General features: G+C 32.9%; 1 protein-coding gene across 2 annotated transcripts; it reads right to left on the minus strand.

The window, feature by feature from the left end:
- Window positions 1–442: 442 nt before the first annotated feature.
- LOC110025241 (probable 4-hydroxy-tetrahydrodipicolinate reductase 1, chloroplastic) lies at window positions 443–13,393 on the minus strand. 2 transcript variants are annotated; one of them, XM_020725590.1, is made up of 8 exons: window positions 12,786–13,393; window positions 9,651–9,888; window positions 7,646–7,779; window positions 7,471–7,545; window positions 1,887–1,988; window positions 1,224–1,333; window positions 1,050–1,137; window positions 443–750 (listed from the first exon to the last, which is right to left on the minus strand). In XM_020725590.1, the coding sequence occupies exons 1-8, from the start codon at window positions 12,969–12,971 to the stop codon at window positions 649–651; spliced, it is 1,035 nt and encodes a 344-aa protein (XP_020581249.1). In that variant the 5' UTR covers window positions 12,972–13,393; the 3' UTR covers window positions 443–648. The 2 variants fall into 2 exon arrangements, with proteins under 2 accessions (XP_020581249.1, XP_020581250.1); XM_020725591.1 differs by having other exon boundaries at window positions 450–790; window positions 12,786–13,390.
- Window positions 13,394–15,482: the final 2,089 nt, after the last annotated feature.

Genomic DNA, 15,482 nt, shown 5'->3' on the forward strand with positions numbered 1-15,482 from the left:
TTGCATGGTTGAGAAAACCTTTAAGCTTTTAGATTTGTGTTGTTAATCAAAAGCAAATTGTATGGTAGCTATGAGATTAATATTAGGCATAATTTGAGTGGAAGATCAGATCATGATTGATGCTTGAAGATATGTTCTTTAGTTTTTATATTTTATCGAAGTGCTTTTACACATCTTCAAGAGATTTGATGGCCAACATTTAGAAGCTCCAACATTCTATCCTACCCTTATAGCACAATGATATTACATGAATGAACATTGATATCATAATCATATGAACTGAAAATAATTGAGGTTTCTTTTTAACACAAATCCAAATAAATCTTAAGAACATACAAAATCTTGGAGCAGATCTGCAATTAATATCATTGAGAAGTTACATTTAAGAAAATGTGCAGAGAATCTGCATCATTAGTGCTTATTCATAGTGATTCATTAATGCAATCTACATGCTCAAAAGCAATCATGTAACACTCTGCCATGCCAAATGTTTTACCTCCAAACTACACATGAATTCATAAAAATTAATTATAATCCAAAATCACTTGGGATAAAGTCAAATAGCTGAATCATCTCTCTGTTCCTAATTTCTCAACAATTAAGAGAAAAAAAAAAGATAAAAAAAGAATAAATAAGTCCCATTACCATTTAAAAATTGCTCTTACCGCAAAACCTGCACATCCAAACAAATATAAAAATTGAGCCTTCCCGAGGAGACGAATCACCGCATATTTCCCTCCCGCAAGACATCTATCATGTCAAATATTCTTTTGTCAGCTTTGGACTGGATCTGAATGCATGTAAAATCCAAAATTTAAGAAATTTGATGAGGAATTATTTGGTTATGTGGTTGTTCGAAGATAAAAAATATGTTCTAAACATTGAGAATAAATAAGAATGTAAATGCCGCAAAAATAAAAGAATCAACTTTCAGAGAGTTTAGAGATAATTTGAAATCAATATCAGCATTTAGCTTCCATCAAAACATGATTTTTTTACTTCAAGCAAGTAACAATGAAAAAAAAAAAGGGAAAGAAAAATTTACTGACCTTCTTGTGAAGAAAAATGGCAGCATCAATTGTGCCCTCAGCATATATCGAGCGGCCGCAGACGTTATGCTGGAACTTGAATGATACTCTGATAAAAGCGAGCAAAGAATATCTAAGTAGGCCCACATAAAATCTGAAATTTCAGTAAAACTGAGGATAGAGATGTTTAATTACGTCTCGTCAGGCGAAGTGAGGAGGTACATATGGAATGCATGGCCTTCAAGATGCTCTTCAGGAACACCCACCATCTCTAGTTGTTTCTTAGGATCTCTGATCATCTTTATCTATCAATGATGGTACATAAAATCTATGATTTACGAGAAAGGAAATTCAATGGGCATATTTATGAATGTAAGTTAATATTCAATTCTAGAAGGGAACATCATATAACAACTATAGAGATATATCATGGAATAGGACATCATTTTAGTTACCCCGTTAAGCAGTTATTTGGAATCAATTTTATGTTTTGTTTAAATTGTTTTATACATAACTTCAAAATATATTTGTTTAATGTAATTTTTGTTTTTTTAATAAGATTTGCATGCATACCACTCCTAATCTATACATGAAAAAGTAAATTTCACTTTCTAAAACTAAAATAACCACATTTTTGATGTGATATGAAATATTTAGGTAGTATAATGTAAATAAGTGTTAGATATGTAAATATATAAGAATTGGGTGACATGTATGTAAATGCCCCTTCTACTTTTCGTTTATAAAAAGAAATACAGAAATCAACTTGTTTTTGAAAAAAAATGGGTATGGTTATGCAATTTAACATATTGGCAATGAAGGTTAATGCTCTAAGAAATTCATTAAAGAGCAACAGACCTTATTGACGTCAAATGAGACGCCCAGCTTCTGAAAGCAAGAAATAACAGCTTTAGCTGTACCAGATGTGTCTCGTTTGCCTGCTTGATGAGATTCCATCACCTGTTAATGTGTCAAATCCAGCAGTTCTTTTATTTTAGTTATATATGCAACTGGTTCTGAAAATTGACAATATTTGTGGGCACGAGAAATTATTTAAGACATGATGAAAGAGCAGCTCGAGCATGCATGAAAGGTTGCATATTTTGATGAAAATACTTTCATCATATAATAAACGGGTAGGGTCAAATTTCGGTCAAGCAGATTTGGTTCGGATCAACTTAGGACTAAACACAAACTGACCGGTTAAGCTGTATCGGCACACCTAGTTACACCCCAACATACATGGACATAAATTACATACTAGGAGGTGTTGGTTGTTAAATTTTTTGCTTAATAATTTCTATGTAATTGTTTTTATCAAAACCATAATCATATCCAACAAACCAATAATACTGACCATATGGTCAAAAGTGGAGTTTAGAGTAGTTTCTAGAGTATGAGATCATTTCAAAGGGAGATGAGGTAAAGTTGAGGGGGCCTGTTCCGACAAGATGGCAGAATCAATTTGATAATTAGTATTTAGCACATATAAACTGTGTCACGACCCGGCCCGGGGGCTTGGAGATTTCAAAGTTAGAACACAAATGGTGAAATTAAAATTTTCTATGCTCATTTGAAATCACTAGCAGTTACAATGCAAATAAATTGAAGGAATACTAAAGAAAGTAACTTAATTTAATAAGCTTATCTTTGTGCTTGCTAACTACGCCTTTTGTATATATTCAAATTTAAGCTTTTAAATAGAAGATGAGTAATAGAGAAGAGAATATATTTATATATATATATATTAAAATTTAAATAGAAGATGAGTAATAGAGAAGAGAATATATATATATATATATTAAAACAACATAATGAGTTATTTAAAATCGCTCAGTTGAATAATTACACTTCTACAATAATTCAAAAAAAAAAAAACAAGTTAATATATAAGTCGGTATTTCCTATTGTGATATAATAACCTAAATCATCTAATCATGACGTGTACATATGAAAGAAATCTAAAATTTCTACATGTATTTACATTTATTTTACTTTTCAATAAGTAATCTTTTAATTCTTAAGATTATTTTTATTATTAACTTATATATCTGCCTCAGAAGCATTGTCTGAATAAAATTTAACACATCCTTGACTGATAAATACAAGTTTTGGCATAGCAAGACATAGAACAAGTCTACTATTGCCTGAGGTTGAAAGGTATATGCTCACTCATGATCGCTATTCCTCCGTTGACACAACGGTTCATGATCCAAATTACGTGATTCTCTATGATTGTAAAAAAAAAAAGAAATTTTTTGTGCGCAGGTACATTGACATCCTCAGTCACTACCAGAATGGTGTGAACTCTTCTTATCATACAAACATTCATGTATATAATATTTTCATTTCATTCTTCAAATCAGCATTATTTTCTTATGAGTCAATTTGTATTTATCTACCAATAAAAAAAGTATCTCTATTAGAGTTTACAAGTCAGATAATAATCTAATATCATCTTAGAAGAATTATTATGCAATTATTTAACAAAATATTAACATGTATATCTTATATCTAATAATATGAAGAAACAGTTGTAGTTTAACTCTCATTGATATAGAGCATCATTGTAAAAAATTAAAAATTAAAAATATTACTGTAATTTTAGAAATATAATTACTCACATAACCCTTTTTGGTAATTCTTTTACCACTAAATCATTGATGACCTTCCCTATTCAGCATCTATAAAGGCAAAACATAACATTTTATCAACTTCATTATTTCTCTTAATCATTTTTTAAAATCTATAAGAATTCTCTACTCAAAATCCTAAAGTCTTTCCAAAAGCACTTTACTTTAGATATTTACATATTTTTGAAGTAAAATTCCACAAATAGAATTTACCTCACTTCTTCCAGCAGGGCCAATAACTCCTTAGTATTGTCTAATCCTCAATTGTAAATTCTTGGTATTTATTTCGAGAAATCTAGCATTAGTCTTAATGAACTTTAAAATTAAAGTAATTGGCTCGAACATAAAATTAAAATTCTAACTTTCCTCCGTTATCTTGCATGAAATAAACAAAATTTCAATTTTCATATTTTAAGATCAAATAAATCTCAAATCTTGATTCATGCTAATAATTTGTATGATTTAATATTAATTTTATAATAAACATCAAATTTAAATTAAATCTTTTTCCCCCACTATTGTCGAATCTTCTCTTTCCTAGGCAAAAATATAAATCCTTCTCTGCATTATGATTTTAATAAAAAAAAATCAATTAAATAAAATAATCATCTTTTATAAATAATAACCTAACCCTTCTAACCTTAAGTTCTTGTTTCGGCCCTACTCCCCCGTCAAGCAAGCTTCTTCTCCTTTTCTGCTCGAACCAACACGAAGAGTCACTAGGCTCGATCTTCTTCCTTTTTCCACCACGACACCACTTGATTTGGTCGAACAATTAGCCCACAAACAACTCTCATCCTTCGGATTCAAGGTGTCATCATATTTGCAATAGATACATGCAATCACCCTCACGCTCCACCTCTATTTCGAAGCCTTCCTCCACATATGTCCCTCCTCTTGTCTGCACAATAAGTTCAGCTAAGATTACGCGTGTGATTCCTCTCTCTTCTTTCTTCCTTTTCTTCTCACCCCGGCTTTCAGTTCTTGCGCTCGTCCATCTCCTCTAGTTCGATGAAACAACATAATCTTCTCACCTAAGAAACCGTTGAAATGGTTATTTCAAAATGGCCTATAATTTTCTTTTTTTTATATATGTAGTTATTACAAATCTTGTGTCCATAACATGATTAATAAGCTAAAATGAAGAAGGCACATACAGATTGATTTTTTTCAATTTTGGAGGAACTTGTAATAAACAAAATAATCATTATTCATTACCAAAAATTTTGCAAATTAACACTGAAAGAATATCATCATTTTACTTTCGCAAAGAACTACATGAACAATTATTAATTCATCTCTCTCTAGCCAAAGAGAATAAGCATCAATTTCAATAAGGACATAGGCAATAAATGATCAAGATAATTTAGTGGTAGTAGCGCCACTTGTATTTGTTTGCTAAGAATTGATACTAGTGAGTATAGTGTAGAATAATTGATAACCCATACAAGAGTGAAAGGAGTCCTCTAAAAAATATAAATGCGTGGAGATCATGTAGGGGTCTGTCCTGAAAAAAATATATTATTGATTAATCAAATAAAATAGCATTTTATTTTAATGTTTATATGCATATATACGATAATAAATATCATTAAACTTTTTAATATGATCTTGAACACTATATATGAGTGTTGCTATACACAACATGATAATAATTAAAAAATAATAATATAAAAATATTTCTGATTTATAAATCAAAGTTAGGATCTTTAATTGAATAATTACAAATAAGTTCATCTCAGTTCTGAATTCGACAATCTTATATGAATTGTTAATGTGTCAGATATTGAGATGAAAGTATTTTATATAATACTAATTATAAAGTTGTGAAACTAAATTCATTTGAATATCTGATAAATCCATTTTAATATAAAATATTCAAATTATATTAATATGTCGACCATATATCGAATGATATTAATTATGAGTGTTCAATAGACTACTATTAATTAAATAATATTATTAGATTTATTCTATAAAGATTCAAGTGTTAACATACCCTTTATATTTTGGAAACATAATGATTTAAGTTTAAGTTTCTGGAAAATATTGATTTAAAAGATAAAATCTATTTATTCTTTATGAAATTTGAAAATTAGTTCTCTTAATATGTTGATTCAGTCTTAAAACATAATAGTGTTTAATTTATTAACAGATCATAAATTTATTAATCATTGGAAAATCAACGGAGAATAAGAATACAAATGTGCTTAGCGATGTCAATAGAATGAACCTAGCTCTAATTGTGAACTATTAATAAAGGATCCACCTTTTATGATTATATCAATAAAATATTCATATTTCTTAAATAGTTCACATCTATAATTTCAAGAGCACACTAATTAACTTCAGAATTAATGTAATTGATAATAACTTTAAAGAGTTTAATTAAAAATCGATTTTATTGGAGCTTGAAGTTGTAAGTTCACAACTCTCCGTATCTTTTCTAATGTACTTTTGGACAAATATAATTATTGAGAATAGATTAGTAAACTCATAATCACCTATCAGATATAAAAGTGTGAATGATCTTCAAACTTAAGCAGCCAAAGGCATATTCACCAACCAAAATATAGAAACACTGTGCTGACAATTCAAAAATCTCAGCACAAGAAAAAAATAACATGTTTACCACGAAAGGCAGCGTGTGATGACAGAGCAACGTACAAAATCTTTCTTTCAAGTCAAAAAATATACGAACCAATGTAAGGTATAAGATGTTGAAGGGGAGAGCTTTCAACAAAGACATTATAGCAAAGAGACAATAAAATCAAAGTAAAAAAGCAAAACAGGAAAAAAAAAAGGCTTAATAAAAACAAGGACTACTTTTAATTGATCTTATTAATTCAGGTAAAAGTACCCTTCTAAAGTTCAAAGGCAAGAATAAAATGAAAATTCATTTATGAAAGAGCAGCAATAAACACCATCCCAAAACTCCATCTTATGCAGTTAAAAGCTCATATTTATGTTTCTCTATTAGACAAATAGTAAATAATTAGAAACCTTGATGTTTAAAAGTAATTACAAATAATTAGAAAAGATAAATGGCTGGATTTGCATTGTACATTAAAAAAAAAAATTACTAACAATATCAAAAGCTGACAATTAAAATTAATAAAGTAAGCTGATAGTGTATAATTTGCAGTTAAACCTAAGCCCCATTTGGTATCTTGATGAAAAACATCTGGTATTTCGTCTAAATGATATGTAGATCTAAAAAATTAGCATCAAATATATATAGTTAAAAAGTGACAGTCAATCCCGAATTCCGAATGGTAAAATCATGAAAAAATTAGTGGCATAAAGGTTCCTTAGATGAGAACAGGTAGATATTCATGCCAAAGAACCACAAAACTGGTTCGATGCCATTATAGATAGTGACAGAGGATAAGCTTAGGTGATCTCAAGAAATAACAAGCGGCAGATCATATGAATCTTTACATTACACGTTCAATAAGGTATTCTCAAGAATTTCAGTACCCATGTATTTGAAAGAATCAAATATATATAAGAGATAAAAATCCTTCCAAAGTATACGTGATTCCTCAAATATAATCACTTCAATGATGTGGAGCAAAAATAATATCAAATTATGCTAGCCATGTTGAGAGAGTTTTAAGATATAGTACATGCAGGTGGCTCCAAAAGAAGCACCCATGCCAACAAACAGTTTTCAAGGCTTTGAAAAGATCTAAGCAAATGTAATCTAGCAAAGATTAAGTAAAAGAAGGACGAAAAAATGGCATAAATCCAGTTTCTCCTATCATTGGGAAAGAGAATTTTAAAACTATATAGTAAATTAGTCTTACCTGCAATGAATAGCCTGAAAATGCTCCAGGAAACTGCTCAGCCATAATTTCCATAGCTGCAAGAAATGCGACAACCTACTCAAAAGAAGAAAAACACTGTGAACATCTCATTGACACAGAAAGAAACCTGCAAAGCAGAAAATTATTCTGTCGATTTTGAGAAATTTAAACCGACCTGTTTCCCCATCTGTGGAGAAATTACTGCATAAACATTTGCATCTTTTACTGTCTTATACAACAATTCCCTGTCTCCTCCAGTTGTGCCCATCACAAATGGCACGCCTAGTTTACAATAAAGTTCAGCATTTCCTGCAGCAATAAATATATGTACTCAGACCGAATCACACCTAAGCATCGATGGATTATTTCTGCATCGCTGGAGAACATAAACACAACAGCGGAAACAATGTGCACTGCTTGTGAACCAACCAGACAATTCCAACTAATTATAAAATATTATTGATTCAATTGCCAGTAATTCTATTTGACAGCAATTTTTCCCTTAGTATGAGAGGTTCCCTTGATAAATGTAATAGTATTGTGGGTTGGTTTTTAAAACTACAACTTCAAACTTTTTAGGAGGGGGAAGATATTGCTCCATCTGAATGTCTTAGTGGAATGAATCCTCGAGAGTGAAGGTATTTTGAGTCAACTTTATTGATAAATGTCTATCTAAAACTTGAAACAAAATATAACAATGGTGATCCTATGATCTTCTATGATGTCACATCTACCATTACTTCATCAAAACAAATCATATAATCATCAACTAGCATCAAAACCTGCCTGTCAATGTAGTCAGTTACTCAAAAAGTTGATCATTAAATGTTAAAAGATACTCCCTTGCTTTACTCCTTTTGTTCATTCCAATAACCAAATGGTGCTTGTCCCAACCTTTGGAGTTGTCATTTTAAGTTCAATAAGTAGGTTTTAGCATGACCAACAAGCTTCATTCATATATATTACACCTGACAATCTTCTAATGTAGTCAGATAATCAAGGTAGAGATCAATATCAGTGATGCAATCTGCAAGGACCTGGGGCTTTAAATAACCATTAAAAGCAGGGGAATTAACTTTAACACCTTCATAGATGTCATAATTAAGATGACAATAATTACACCCCAAGACAGAATGATGGGGAGGCTCCATAAAAAGATGTGAAACTTGCGCCAGGTGAAATGATTGATGGTCAAAGCCATCACACCTACCAAAAGGCATGTTAGTTTTGAGGGGTGAAATTCATTCATCCAAGGAATAGCTATCCATAAGAAAAAAGAAAGCAAAATGCCAGTTTTCCTATGGCAATGGTGGTGGTAGTGGTGGCTGTGGAGGACTTGGATCAAGAGGATGGGCTCATTTACCTCTCTCATAGTGTTATGGTTGTCCAATATAAGGTTTTAGGTCATGTTGCCTATGGTTTAAGGGACTCGGTTTTTTTTTTTATTTATTTAATGCTTGAATCCTATAATTCAAATCATGGTGCATGAGATTCATATCATATAGTTATTATTGATAACAAATTAAAATTTCATAGTACTAGTGATCTAAAGTTCAACCCTAATAAGGGAGTCCATTACGAGTTGTCATTGTGAGTTTTAAAGAAAAGGAAAAAAGAAAAATGAGAGATAATACACTAAATAGAAAGTAAAGCAATGATTAATTTGCTTTGATACCAAACTAATGCAAGCAAGCTAAATGTTTACATGAAAGTAACGTTAAACTCAAGACACAATATACCACCCAAAATTTAATAACACAAGATCTACCCGGAATCATGACGTAAAATGACTCAATTACATAAAAAAGAAACAAAATAAATGAAGATAACATTAAACTCGCCATATAAAAATCAATCAGTACGTGAGAATCCAACAAGCACAACCAATACCCTGTTAAATAGATATAAGGGCAAAAATTAGTATGGTTCTTAACAAGATGCTCTATATCACATGGTCTCTTACTCTACTTCAAATTGTCTCTAACACACACACACACGCATATATATATCTATATATATATATGTATAGCTAAAAGGAAGATAACTTGGTGGAGATCAGAAAAATGTTGGAACCCTAAATGTGCCAAATAGTGTTATTATAACTCCAACAACAAAAAATATGCGGGTAAAAAAAAAAAAAGAAGATACAGTGGATATAGTAAAGCAAAAGTTTTGTTTACCATTCACTGCATCAGGAACTGTATAATCAACCACTATAACATTAGGATATTCATTATATACGGCAGAAAGGACATTCTCTCTTTCAGATGGACCGTGGATCATAATCTCTACATTACCAATTTGTAAAGTTCTATTCGGTTTCTCCAAATTGCTAAATGTCACAGGAACCAACTGGAGACCAGCACAAACTGCTGCATCAGCAACCGCCCTGCCCATTCTTCCAGCACACCCATTTATCTGGTAAATTTGAATGGCATGATTAAGAGAAAGATGAAGATACTGATAAAAAAAAAATTATGAAATCAAAAGATACTTTTTCTGCATGAATTCAACATCTATATAACATGCTAATATTATCAACCACATTACTAGTTTTCCTTTCAACTTACTCTAAACATTTCCAATGAAAAGTGTAAAAGAATTTTTAATACTTTGTCGAGTAGAAACTATATAAGCAAAGTACTTTCAGTTATTCATCAACTGAATCCAAACTAAGATAATAGAGAAATTATGTTCAGTTTCAAATACATGGAATGACATGGGACACAATATGCTGTGGAGGACTTTGAGAGAAAAATAGGAGATTCAGTATGAGGGATTGGCTAAGAGAATTTAGATGACATCATTGGGATGAGAAGCAATTTTCAAGAAAAAACATTTGCTTAGTAAACAAAAATACAACGTAGTGAGCCAGCATTTAGTATGTTTCCATGAAGAGTAGTTTAGCATAAGTACATGGTTCCAAATAGTCTTAGAGCAATAATCTCAATCATTAGTATTATGTATGCAATAGATGATGGAAAAGTGAATAGTAGAGCATGAATTAAAATATAAAAGTTGCAACTTACCTTGAGAAAGGAGCAAAGGAGACCTGCGCACTAAGTTTGGCAATAAAGTTTGAAGTAACAATGAAATAGAATTTTTTCTTGCTTGGTGTGATTACTCTCTTCAAACTTGGGAGAGGGGAGCATTACACGTTTTACTTCCCATCCACCATAATCTATTGAATTGGTCAAAGAGTTGTGTTCATAGGAGAAAAAAAATTTGCGTGCTACAATGAATACCTAGTCTCATTAATGAGAACTAAGAGAATTGGAGTATCCAAATATATATATTGTACCTGAAATACTTGGGAGGTAGTGGAGAAAAGCTATGAGAAGCTTTAAGATGAAGCAATTCTAAAAGCAAGCCAAAGAGAGCAATTAAAGGACTCTAGCAAGGACAATAAGATGCTCCTTCTCATCCACCAAGGTTTGATGAAGCCAAATTTGAGATCATTATTTGTGTATCTAAAGAAATCCAAGAGAATTCTACATTATATCAAAGGTATAGTATGTCATGGCTTATCATATTCTATTTCAAATGGGTTTCATGTAGTTAGCAATTTGGATTGATTGGGGTGGAGTTCTTGATGATCCAAGGAGAGCTTGTATATTCAACATGGGTGATACAACATTTAAATAATCTTAAAAGAAATAACAAATGTCCTTGCTTCATGTATGAAAAAAAGTATGTTGTGGCATCATTTAGTCTGCATCATGCAAAATGTCTATGGAAGTCATTAAAAAAAATTTTGGTGACCACAAAGTCATGCTACAAAAGTTTATTGGGATAAAATATCAATATTGGCTTTGACAAAGAATTTGATGCAATATGAAAGGAGCAACCACATCAACATTCGCTTTCATTTTATAAGAGATTAAATTGAAGTGAATGAAATCCAATTGGATTACAACAAGTCTGTAAATTAATTTGATGACATTTCACTAAATCTCTTATATTAGAACAAATCATCAAATTGAAAACATATTGGAAAGGCTAATGGAACAACTCTTGGCTATAAAATTTTGGGGACTATTAAACTAGAAAACAAATGCACAAAATAGTGAATGACTTTTAGTATTTTTGAAAAAGTGCCTTTTAGTCTTCTATGTACATTGTTTGAAAGAGTCTTGATGTACGTATCTAACAAGTAGCCCTTAGTTATGCATATATTAGATAAAGGGAGGTAAGAGTTTCTGAATTCATGAGAAGATGAAAGGATCAAAAGTTGCAAATTTACCTATAAAAAAGGGCCCTTTGTACAAAGTTTGCAATAGAGCTTGGTTCTAATGATATAGTATTTTTTTTCTAAGCATTATACCTTTTTTCTTCTCATTCACCCTTATCCATCAAAGATTACATTTTTCAAAATAACTGTAGTAGAAGGATTGCAAAAAGATTTCTAGGATATATAGAAACATTAAGAAAAGAAAAGAAATTGGATTGTCATAAATGGTGTAAAGAGTACAAGCAAGATGTTCATACTTATCAAAAGCATGCCATCGAGAACAACAACAACAACAAGCCATTATCCCACTAAGTGGGGTTGGCTACATGAATCTTTTCTCTCCATTGTGTTCTATCAAGTGTCATATTTTTATTTAATTCTAATTAATTAATACTATTTTTTATCTATCTCTGCCTTTCTTAACATAAATCGAATCTAAAACATCTACTCTCCTAACCGGATCATCAAATGATCAACATTTAATGTGACCGAATCATCTAGGACGATTCTCCCTAATCTTTTCTGCCACTTATCAGAAGCATGTGCTAAATTAAAGATAACCAACCCCCGCTTTACATTATTAAAATCTAAATTTTCATATATACATGCATAACGCTTAACTTTATCATCACATTAAAAATACTACTATTACTAACTTTTTAAAAGTGAAATACACCTTTTAATACCTAGGTTTATGACAATAAGTGTTATAAATGTAAATATGAACTTTTGGTGTTATATATGTAAATAGAAAAGAATTGGTGGTATGTAAATTTCCAAAAAATGAAAATAAAGTTGAGCCCAGCAGCACAGCTTCAAAAAATGAAATCAAAATGGCTTCTTAAATCCTCAGCCATTCCCTATTGCTTACCACAATCCATGCCCAAATACTACAAACCCCGTTCCAATCCAATCATTCAAACATAGAGAAATCCTAACAGCATAAAACCTCATAAACCCTAACACAGAAAAGATTTAAAATTCTAGCAGAAAGCAACGCCAAAAGACATACACATAAGATCAAAATCGCATTTTTTTTCTGGAGTTAAAATCAGACCCCAAGTCACAGAAGATAAGCACGTACCAAGATTGGAAAAGAAAGGCCTGGCTGTTCGGTGGCCGGAGTTTTAACAGGACTTGTAGCAGCATAAGCTCTGACAATGGAAGTGTTCGGTTTCGGATGGCATCTCCTGCTCTTATCAAACAAGGAACTGCGCAGCCTCGGACTTCCTCGTGATATAAGGGTAGTATTGAGGCTAAGCGAACTCATTGTCTCCAGGAATTCGCTTACTAGGAACTTCAAAATTAGGCTTTGATGCTGTCTTTAGCCCCAGAAGATGAAATTGCGGCGGAAACGTCTTACATTGGCCTTTCCGGCCAAATCCGGCGACTTCTTACGACTGTTTAATCAAGGGATAGTTTAAGGCTAGTTTGGGGCAGCTTTTTTTTTAGCTGCGCGGCCCGAAAGTGCGATATTCGGCATTTGGTTATCAGATCTCGGCGGTTTTTTTTTAAAACTTGTAATTAACGTGGTAGGGGTTCGACCCGTGATCCAGCAATTTTAAGTTGCGGCCTCTCTCTTGATGCCATCGGTCTCCCGCGATTCCTCTTCCTAGGTGGATACCCTTCTTGGATTTGTTTCACCGGCGGCTATTCTCAGTTGACTTGGTATTCCGGTGACGTTTTACGGTCTTTTCCTCACTGCTCTGTCCCAATGCTCGGACTTTGGTAGTTTTGTGTCATTCGTGTTCTGTGGTAGATCACTTCTGTTTGGTAGAGCACTTCTTTTAGAGTAGTTATTTCAGTTGGTGATTATTCCATTGATGTGTGTATTCTCACATCCCCTCCCCTTTTTTTTTTCGGCTCGGTTTGGTGATTGTGCGATGTTCCCCCTTCTTACCTTCTTCTTCAGTTCGGCTTGGTGGTTTGTGTGGTTGTGCGCACTGTGTTGGTTGTGATGTTTTCTTCTGAGATTGCTGGTTGAATGATTCGGCTTTGTGGTAGGTGGGGTTGCTAATGTATTCCTCGGCCACAATATGGTTGTTGGTCATCTCTAATAGCTCAGCCATGGTCTTTATTTGTTACAGGCCCAGAGCGTATTGAAATCTCTCTCCCCTTGACCCTTGATATAAGGTTGCATGTGCTAATATGGGTTCTAGATTCTGTACCTCTAGAATCTCCTCCTGGAATCGAGTTATGTAGGCGTGCAGGCTCTTGTATTGCCCATGTCTAACCTGTCACAAGGCTTGGAAGCTCTTTCATGGCTTCTTGGTGTTCACGAACGAAGCCACAAATATCCTTTTAAAGCCAATAAAAGTGATGATTATCTCAGCGAACAATCCATTAAACCATTTTAGGGCCAACTCCCTCAGTATTGTGAAGAATAGGCTACACTTCAGAATGTCAGCGATCCTCAATAGGCAAATCGTCAACTTGAAGGACGTGACGTGATCGGTCATAATAGAATGGCCCTTGCAAGAGTCAAGCGACAAAACTCCGAACTTCTAGGTGGGTTCGACAATCATTTTCTATTCACCAACATGGACCCATCACTACCTGATAATATTGCTCTTTTACTGTAGGTGTTGGTCCTTCCCGAGGGTCTAGTTCTCTTCTTCTAGTTACTACTTTTCTAATGGCAACTAACTTCTGTTCCAATATTTTATTTTTTAGCTCCTAGATCTGCTACTGAACAAAATCCTTGGCGCACTCCATCTTTACTGCATCTCCATGATGGACTTCTTCTTCTGCTACTATTCTTGTTGGTGGCAAGATCCAGGCTCATCACACTTTTCAAGATGTTGAATCTAGATCTATCCCATGAATCCTACCCAAGGAATAGAGCGTAAACATAGAAAATCGAAAGAGAGAGAAAGTGTGTGTTTGCGTTTATACGCACAATAAAAATATTGTTCTTTTAAAGGTCACTAATTAACCCTTTACAGTAGAAATGACCCCCTATTTATAAATAGTTGGGTATAAAGTGGAAAATTTCATGATTGCTCCTAATTTGGGGGGGGGGGGGGGGGTGTTAGAGGGTATTTTAGGTAAATAGAAAATAAAAGAGCCTATGGTTCAGCTTCCCTATCGTTCAATCAGCGAGAACTTGTAATTTGTACATTTGACTGACTCTGTTGTCTTGGGGCGATCGGTCAGACATATGGTTCTTTGATCATTTAGACTTCACTCGGTTGCTTGAACTTTGGTCAGTTATCTAGATCCGACTGTTGACTATTGAATCATAGATGAGAAACTCATGTTGTTGGGGTAGAACTATATTGTCGGGTAGAGGGTTGATCACTGTAACTTGACAGGGGGTCTATCTCTTTTGACAAGAGACCAGTTCAGAGTGCTCCTTGATTATTCTGTTATGAGGCCCATGGGCCTTCTAAAGAGTCATGGAGGCCTTTGTGGGGCAATTGGTGTCATTTGAACGTGGGTTGGAGTAGCTCTATCCCTACATTAAGAAGGTTTTGATCTTTGAACCCGACGACCTTCAATCGGTCGATTTGACTCCAATTCTGAGGGAACAGTGGCTGGTCAACGAGATCCTTTGGCCTTTTGCTTACGTATGTATACATACATACATCTATATATGTATGAATGTATTTAGACATACATTCATAAATATGTACATACACACATAATTACATACATAAATACGTACGTACATGCATACATGCAAACCAAAATACATACATTCATACATATATAGAAAGATACATACATTCATACATATATAGAAAGATACATACACACATACATATATATATATATATAT

This window comes from Phalaenopsis equestris, unplaced genomic scaffold (genome assembly GCF_001263595.1).
Source record: "Phalaenopsis equestris unplaced genomic scaffold, ASM126359v1 Scaffold000296, whole genome shotgun sequence".
Classification (NCBI taxonomy): Eukaryota; Viridiplantae; Streptophyta; class Magnoliopsida; order Asparagales; family Orchidaceae; genus Phalaenopsis; species Phalaenopsis equestris.

Coding starts and splice junctions, on each gene's coding strand:
- LOC110025241 (XM_020725590.1), bottom strand. CDS start 12,971: ATGAGTTCGCTTAGCCTCAATACTACCCTTATATCACGAGGAAGTCCG. Junction 7,546..7,645: donor CTCCACAGATGGGGAAACAG/GTCGGTTTAAAT, acceptor TCTTTTGAGTAG/GTTGTCGCATTTCTTGCAGC. Junction 1,334..1,886: donor TCTCATTTGACGTCAATAAG/GTCTGTTGCTCT, acceptor CATCATTGATAG/ATAAAGATGATCAGAGATCC.